Raw genomic sequence first — 8,953 nt, forward strand, 5'->3', positions numbered from 1 at the left:
GTAACCTAGCCCCCCACCCCCTGTAAATGCCCCTAAAATGGGAGAGCAAAAAATGTTCCAAAAAATGTCTGGCACTGAGTGTAACTGAAATGTGAAATTCTGCTGGCAATTGTGTTTTGGGCTGATTTATTGAAAACTTCTCCAAAAACCCCACTGGTCCTGTCCAACTGTTATTCTACTGAGCGGGGGGGAGGGCGGCGGCTCTCAGCAAACTGCACTGTAGGATAGGAACCAATCGGCAATTTGGTGGACCTGATAGGGAACTGAAACAGCTTGTGAGAATGCAGGGTTGTGATTGGTTACTTCCCACCTACTTTGTTTCTGGCAGGGACTGTTAGGACACGCCCACCCCTCATTTAAAATGCGTACAGGAAGCTCCAATAAAGGGGCCATTTTTACAGATAAAATACATTGTTTATACTAAAGTAAAACCTGCACCATATATTATTCATAACTACCTACAAGATTAGAGGTTTTTCGTTTATCCTATACTGTATGTCTCCCTTAATCAAGCTCATTATTGTTTTAATTTATACTTCTGTGTTTCTATACCAGATTTGCCACTGAGTATTACCAGAGCATGCAGGCCCTGATATTTGCTGTGGAGGAGATTAACTCGGATCCTGAACTCCTTCCAAATATTTCATTGGGATTCCAGTTGTTTGACACATGTATGACCATAGAGGGAGCAGCATATGGAACTCTGGCAATGCTTTCAAGGGGGAAGGAAATCACCCCAAATTATCACTGCCACAACAAAGCGCCTCTTGCAGGTATTATCGGTGACTCGGGGTCCACACGATCCATTCTTATGGCCCAAATTTTTGGACTGTACCGATACCCACAGGTAATCAACACTGATTTCAATACTTGTGTTCAATATTTTTAAAAATATTAACTAACAGTTTGTATAGTTCATTGAAGGAGAAGGAAAGCTTTACCATACCTGCCTAAACAGACATTAAATCTCCCTCTGTTTGTTTAAGATAGCAGCTGTTATTTTAGCTTGCTCTGACTTCACTTCCTTGCCTGCACACTCCTTCTGGAACAACTCTAAGCTCAGATTAAACAGCAGAGATAGAAGGGGGAGAGAGCAGAGATGGGAGGGGGAGAGAGCAGAGATAGGAGGGGGAGAGAGCAGAGATAGGAGAGGGAGAGAGCAGAGATAGGAGGGGGAGAGAGCAGAGATAGGAGGGGGAGATAGCAGAGATGGGAGGGGGAGAGAGTTGAGATGGGAGGGGGAGGAGGAGAGAGGAGACAAGGACATGGTCCATTTTGTTAGAGATCTCAATCTGAGCAGGCAGGTGGATAGAAAATGTGGAACCAGGGCTTAAGGTAGGCCCAGACAGGTTAGACAAGTTCTGTTATAGGTCATGCTAGGTGTGAAAGATAGTTAGATAGCTAGTAAGCAGCTCCGGCTCCAACAAAGTTTGTAGAGGGATTATTATCCCAGGAGTACTGCTGCCCAGAGAAGGCTTTTCAGTGTACAGACTCAGGGCTAGATTGTGAATTTCCTGGGTTCCACTGGGGAGAAGTATAACCTAAAACCCATTGTTGCCCTGTGGGGATAGAGTACAGTATATGTGACCAAGTACAGTGAGTATAAGCCTGTGATATGCACAATACCTGCATTGTGTCTTCTAATACTCCTGTGTGGATCTGTTCAACAAATAAGCTCCTGTCTAAGTTCAAGTTCTGGCACCGATCCTTATTGTGAGTTACAGTTACACAACACCTTGGCCTGTGACATGAAACATCCAAACATCAAAGATATATTTTTTGATGTTTCAAATAGACTTGTATGTTAAAGTTTTGTCTGTTTAATATTCTTTACAGATCAGTTATTTTGCAACTAACCCTATTCTCAGTGATCGGAACCTGTTCCCTTCCTTCTTCCGTACCATACCTAGTGATGAGTTTCAGATGAGAGGCCTGGCCCAGCTTATCTCCTATTTTGGATGGACTTGGGTTGGCCTCGTGGCCAATGATAATGATTATGGTCAATATGGACTTCAGATTCTAATGCAGGAGATCATCAATGGTGGAGGCTGTGTGGCATTTGCTGAGAAAATATTGACTGGCCGACCCAATATGAATGCTCCTTACCTTGCCCATGTTATTAAAATGTCCAATGTAAAGGTGGTGGTTATGATAACTTCAAATACTTATTTTGTGGAGCTTATGGAAGAGATGTTGAGACAGAACGTGACAGGAATTACCTGGATTGTCAGTGAAGCATTGTCAACTTCAAACTTACTGTCTAAGGAAAGCATCAAGAGCATCGTATTGGGCACCGTTGGCTTTGCAATTCATCGTGGGAAGATTCCACAATTCACTGAACATCTCAGAAGCCTCAGTCCTTCAAAAAACCTTAACGATTTATTCCTCAGGGAATACTGGGAGCAGATCTTCTCTTGTAAGTGGCCCGCCAAGGAGACTGGAATGGAAAATGAAACAATGGGAGCATGTACTGGAAGTGAAAAGCTTGGGAACCTACTAACCGAAGAGTATCATAGATTATCCCTTAATGTATACACTGCTGTCTATGCATTGGCTTGGGCCTTACACCATTTGCAAAACTGTACTCCTGGGACTGGGCCATTTCAGCATGGGAACTGTGCCAATATCTCATCATTTCATCCTTGGCAGGTAAGGGAGTAACATTTCAACCCATTAGTGTCATTGATTTCATTGATTACACCGACAATACTTCAGCTGTATGTGGTTTAACATTCCAGCTTCTCCACTATGTCAACAATGTGCGCTTCAAGACCACAGATGGAAGTCAAGTATTTTTTGATGCAAAAGGAAACCCTCCTCCAATATACGACATTGTCAGTTGGCGTCCCAGTACCAAGGGCACCCTGGAGCCGGCTATGGTTGGGTTTTATGATCTGAATTCTCCTGATGGAGACACCTTGACTATAGACACCACTGGAATTACATGGAATAGCAACACACAGGTATGAGGATGGGACTAAATAACAGATATTGAGCCAGATGGCATGTACACACGTGCTTAGGGAGTCCTGAAGATAAATATATGCCTTCATATGACCCATAAGCTATAACATGGTATATTTATTAGGCTGAGGAACCTACAAGACGTGGACATAATTTTTTAGTCATTTTAGTAACCAATTAGAACAAGATTTTGGTGCCATTTTAAGATATAGGTTCAAAAGAGTTAGTGCCACCAACTGGAAGGATTTACCTACAGTTTGATACAGATAGTCCATGTGCAGCCACCAATAGACTGGTGTAATGCAGTGATCTTATTGTTCCTTATGATTTATTAGGTGCAAGTCAGTTGTGTGAGTTTATGTTGCAAAGGCAGCCCTGGAAGTAACAGCACTTCGCAATTTGCTAGTAAACAGTCAAATCCACATGTTGGCACTAAGCACAAGGTAGGAACATTTATAAGAGCGGGTACAGGTATCGGACCTGTTATTCAGAATGCTCGGGACCTGGGGCTTTACTGATAAGGGATCTCCATAACTTAAGTCTACTAAAAATCATTTCAATATTGAATAAACCCAATAGGACTCTTCTGCCCCCAATAAGGGGTAATTATATCTTAGTTGGGATCAAGTACAGGTACTGTTTTATTATTACAGAGAAAAGGGAATCATTTAACCATTAAATAAACCCAATAGGGCTGTTCTGCCCCAATAAGGGGTAATTATATCTTAGTTGGGATCAAGTACAGGTACTGTTTTATTATTACAGAGAAAAGGGAATCATTTAACCATGAAATAAACCCAATAGGGCTGTTCTGCCCCAATAAGGGGTAATTATATCTTAGTTGGGATCAAGTACAGGTACTGTTTTATTATTACAGAGAAAAAGGAATCATTTAACCATTAAATAAACCCAATAGGGCTGTTCTGCCCCAATAAGGGGTAATTATATCTTAGTTGGGATCAAGTACAGGTACTGTTTTATTATTACAGAGAAAAGGGAATCATTTAACCATTAAATAAACCCAATAGGGCTGTTCTGCCCCAATAAGGGGTAATTATATCTTAGTTGGGATCAAGTACAGGTACTGTTTTATTATTACAGAGAAAAGGGAATCATTTAACCATGAAATAAACCCAATAGGGCTGTTCTGCCCCAATAAGGGGTAATTATATCTTAGTTGGGATCAAGTACAGGTACTGTTTTATTATTACAGAGAAAAGGGAATCATTTAACCATTAAATAAACCCAATAGGGCTGTTCTGCCCCAATAAGGGGTAATTATATCTTAGTTGGGATCAAGTACAGGTACTGTTTTATTATTCAGAGAAAAGGGAATCATTTAACCATTAAATAAACCCAATAGGACTGTTCTGCCCCCAATAAGGGGTAATTATATCTTAGTTGGGATCAAGTACAGGTACTGTTTTATTATTACAGAGAAAAGGGAATCATTTAACCATGAAATAAACCCAATAGGGCTGTTCTGCCCCCAATAAGGGGTAATTATATCTTAGTTGGGATCAAGTACAGGTACTGTTTTATTATTACAGAGAAAAGGGAATCATTTAACCATGAAATAAACCCAATAGGGCTGTTCTGCCCCAATAAGGGGTAATTATATCTTAGTTGGGATCAAGTACAGGTACTGTTTTATTATTACAGAGAAAAGGGAATCATTTAACCATGAAATAAACCCAATAGGGCTGTTCTGCCCCAATAAGGGGTAATTATATCTTAGTTGGGATCAAGTACAGGTACTGTTTTATTATTACAGAGAAAAGGGAATCATTTAACCATGAAATAAACCCAATAGGGCTGTTCTACCCCCAATAAGGGGTAATTATATCTTAGTTGGGATCAAGTACAGGTACTGTTTTATTATTACAAAAATGTAAATTATTTTTAAAAATAAGAATTTTTGGCCTTTCTGAAATTCAGAATATATACTGTAGTATTTGTCTTCTATTAGACTATTTTACTAATCAAATCCTAATCTTTGTAATCTGCAGCTGTACCAAGCTATTTGATACTATTTTGATACTAATATAAACCCCTGAAATCTCTTTAGGTTCCAGTTTCCAAGTGCAGCCAAAGCTGTAGCCCCGGATCCAGGAAAGTGATTGTACCTGGAAAGCCCCCGTGTTGCTATGAGTGTGCCCGGTGTCCCCAGGGGCAGATTTCTAATCAAACAGGTATACTGTTATTTAATGTTCTTGGGTAATACCTGCCACTTTATACAGTATAAAGACATTGATAAGAATGTGCCTTTGCAGATGCCGTGGAATGTCATCCATGTTCCTGGGACACGTGGCCCAATCTTCAAAGAACTAAATGTATACCAAGGATGACAGAGTTCCTTTCCTATGAATCCCCACTGGGTACAAGTTTGGCAGCTATTGCCATTCTCTCATCTATGGGTCCTCTTCTTATTTTGGGAGTATTTAAATCTTACAAACAAACCCCAATAGTCCGAGCCAACAACTACTCCCTTAGCTGCCTTCTCCTGCTTTCCCTGTTCCTCTGTTTCCTTTGCTCTTTAGGGTTCATTGGTTACCCACAACCTGAAAAGTGCCTTCTGCGCCAGGTGGCATTTGGGATGGTTTTTGCCCTCTGCATCTCCTGTGTTCTGGCCAAAACCATCACTGTTGTCATTGCCTTTAATGCAACCAAACCCGGCAGCAGGTTAAGAAAGTGGACAGGGGTGAAGACATCTTCTGTTCTCATTGGGTTTTGTGTCTTTATCCAGTTATTTGTCTGCGTAATATGGCTGATCTTCTTCCCTCCTGTCCCTGAACACGACACAGACACCAAACCAGGAGTAATTATAGTTAATTGCAATGAAGGATCACCCACAGCTTTCTGGTGCATGCTGGGATACCTTGGCCTCTTGGCCTCCATCAGTTTCATTGTTGCCTTCCTGGCCAGACGCCTCCCTGACAGTTTCAATGAAGCCAAATTGATCACATTCAGTATGTTGGCTTTCCTCAGTGTGTGGGTGTCCTTTATCCCAGCCTATCTCAGTGCCCGGGGCATGTATACTGTGGCAATGGAGGTCTTTGCCATCCTGTCCTCCAGTTGGGCTGTGGTGGGCTGTATCTTTGTGCCAAAATTCTTTATTGTTTTGTTCAGACCCCACATGAACTCCAGAGAACATTTCAAAGTAAAAAATGTAAAAAGTAAATAAAACTTGAGATATTCACAACATTTTTGCATTAGTACCCAACAACCAGTAATAAACCTATTCTTGTATAATAATGATTTATTTGCCATATGTATCTTTTCTTGATTGTAGATATGCTTCTCTCTCTTTACAGCTTCAGAGAAAACCTAGGGCAGTTGGATTCCATGTATTTGTTTTGTTTTGCTCCTTTTTGTGCCTTATCCTGTGGTCACCACACCCTTCCACCAAAGAAGCAAATATTGTCTTAACAGTAACTTTGCTGTTGTCTCAAAGACATGCACATTTTCCACCCTAACTGACCTCCATTACATTAGGCCCCTAAACTTTGTCAACCACTGACCATATACAGCTGGCCGTTTGCCATACCAAATGCCATCCTTCTTCTTTCTCCTTTAGATAGGTACAAGTAGGGGTTGGATGGCTGTTTAGCAAGTGAGGGAATACAGGGGTATGGGGGATAGCTCTTAGTACAAGTTGACCCAGGCAGGGCCGCCATCAGAAATCACAGGACCCCTCACAATAAAGTTTTCTGGGCCCCGCCCCTCCTCCCACACCCCCAATGGCCCCTCCCCCAGTGACCCCTCCCATCAATACAAAGGACATAAAACTTTGGTAGCCAGGGCCCCCTAAAATATTGGTGTCCAGGAGTTACATTTTGCATTGGTGCCAGGGCAGGTACCCCCTAAATCATTGCTAGCCAGCCCAGGGCCCCCTAGAACTTTGGTAGTCAGTGCCCCCCTAAACAGGCCCCCCCAAAGCATTCTCCAGCTTCCCCCAGGCCCCCCAAAGCATCCTCCAGCTTCCCCCAGGGCCCCCCCACAAAGCATTCTCCAGCTTCCCCCAGGGCCCACCCCCACAAAGCATTCTCCAGCTTCCCCCAGGGCCCCCCCCCACAAAGCATTCTCCAGCTTCCCCCAGGGCCCCCCCACAAAGCATTCTCCAGCTTCCCCCAGGGCCCCCCCCCCACAAAGCATTCTCCAGCTTCCCCCAGGCCCCCACGCCAAAGCATTCTCCAGCTTCCCTCAGGGCCCCCCAACAAAGCATTCTCCAGCTTCCCCCAGGGCCCCCCCACAAAGCATTCTCCAGCTTCCCCCAGGCCCTCACGCCAAAGCATTCTCCAGCTTCCCCCAGGCCCCCCACAAAGCATTCTCCAGCTTCCCCCAGGGCCCCCACGCCAAAGCATTCTCCAGCTTCCCCCAGGGCCCCCCCACAAAGCATTCTCCAGCTTCCCCCAGGGCCCCCACGCCAAAGCATTCTCCAGCTTCCCCCAGGGCCCCCCCCCCACAAAGCATTCTCCAGCTTCCCCCAGGGCCCCCCCACAAAGCATTCTCCAGCTTCCCCCAGGGCCCCCCACAAAGCATTCTCCAGCTTCCCCCAGGCCCCCACCCCAAAGCATTCTCCAGCTTCCCCCAGGGCCCCCACGCCAAAGCATTCTCCAGCTTCCCCCAGGGCCCCCCCCACAAAGCATTCTCCAGCTTCCCCCAGGGCCCCCACGCCAAAGCATTCTCCAGCTTCCCCCAGGGCCCCCCCACAAAGCATTCTCCAGCTTCCCCCAGGGCCCCCCACCCAAAGCATCCTCCAGCTTCCCCCAGGGCCCCCACGCCAAAGCATTCTCCAGCTTCCCCCAGGGCCCCCCCCACAAAGCATTCTCCAGCTTCCCCCAGGGCCCCCACGCCAAAGCATTCTCCAGCTTCCCCCAGGGCCCCCCCACAAAGCATTCTCCAGCTTCCCCCAGGGCCCCCACGCCAAAGCATTCTCCAGCTTCCCCCAGGGCCCCCCCCCACAAAGCATTCTCCAGCTTCCCCCAGGGCCCCCCCACAAAGCATTCTCCAGCTTCCCCCAGGGCCCCCCACAAAGCATTCTCCAGCTTCCCCCAGGCCCCCACCCCAAAGCATTCTCCAGCTTCCCCCAGGGCCCCCACGCCAAAGCATTCTCCAGCTTCCCCCAGGGCCCCCCCCACAAAGCATTCTCCAGCTTCCCCCAGACCCCCACCCCAAAGCATTCTCCAGCTTCCCCCAGGCCCCCACCCCAAAGCATTCTCCAGCTTCCCCCAGGGCCCCCCCCACAAAGCATTCTCCAGCTTCCCCCAGGCCCCCACCCCAAAGCATTCTCCAGCTTCCCCCAGGGCCTGCCTGCTGAATGCTGCCGCGGTGTCCTCCGGTATGTGCCGTGGCTCCCAGCTACTTCTGTGGAGAAGTAGCGGCACATAGCGGAGGACGCCGCCAGAGCCGGAGGAAGTGAGGGCCTGGACTTGATTTAAAGCTAAAAACATCTGGGACGATTGTCCCCCCTGTGCCCCCCTGATGGTGGCCCTGGACCCAGGGACTGGTCCGATCGCCATCTTGGAGTCAGGAAGGAATTTTTTTCCCATATGAGGCAAATTGAAGGGGCTTCAGAAGGGGTTTTCGCCTTCCTCTGGATGAACTGGCAGTTAGGCAGGTTTTATATAGACATAAAAAGTTGAACTTGATGGACGTGTCTTATTTTTTTTAACCCAAGTTACTACTTCTACCATGTCTCCTGCCTTCCTCCAAGCCTTTACTGTTGCGTAAAACACTGTATAATGTCAACATCCAAATCTCTTTTCACATTTCATGATGTCGTCCTTTGGGGATTTCGCAAACCTGTAAATCAAAAACAGATTGAGATCTTCTAGGCCCCCTGACCATTTTAGATAACTAGTCCTAATTAATGTCTGTGTTCCCATAGGCCAAAAGGATTTATCTGAGCAATATTTAAACTCGCTCGGTCGGCGGCTGATCATTGTCCCTGTGACTATGGAGCAGTGACGGGGCCATTGCCTTGAAG

At 45.9% G+C, this 8,953-nt stretch overlaps 1 protein-coding gene across 1 annotated transcript in view; it reads left to right on the forward strand.

The window, feature by feature from the left end:
• LOC116409577 (extracellular calcium-sensing receptor-like) overlaps positions 1 to 2,969 on the forward strand; it is a 23,820-nt gene extending 20,851 nt beyond the window's left edge. The window contains exons 6-7 of the mRNA XM_031898294.1: positions 1,837 to 2,416; positions 2,650 to 2,969. Of these exons, the coding sequence (XP_031754154.1) occupies positions 1,837 to 2,416; positions 2,650 to 2,969 (900 nt within the window). The remainder of the gene's footprint in view (positions 1 to 1,836; positions 2,417 to 2,649) is intronic.
• Positions 2,970 to 8,953: the final 5,984 nt, after the last annotated feature.

Source organism: Xenopus tropicalis, chromosome 3 (genome assembly GCF_000004195.4).
Source record: "Xenopus tropicalis strain Nigerian chromosome 3, UCB_Xtro_10.0, whole genome shotgun sequence".
NCBI lineage: Eukaryota > Metazoa > Chordata > Amphibia > Anura > Pipidae > Xenopus > Xenopus tropicalis.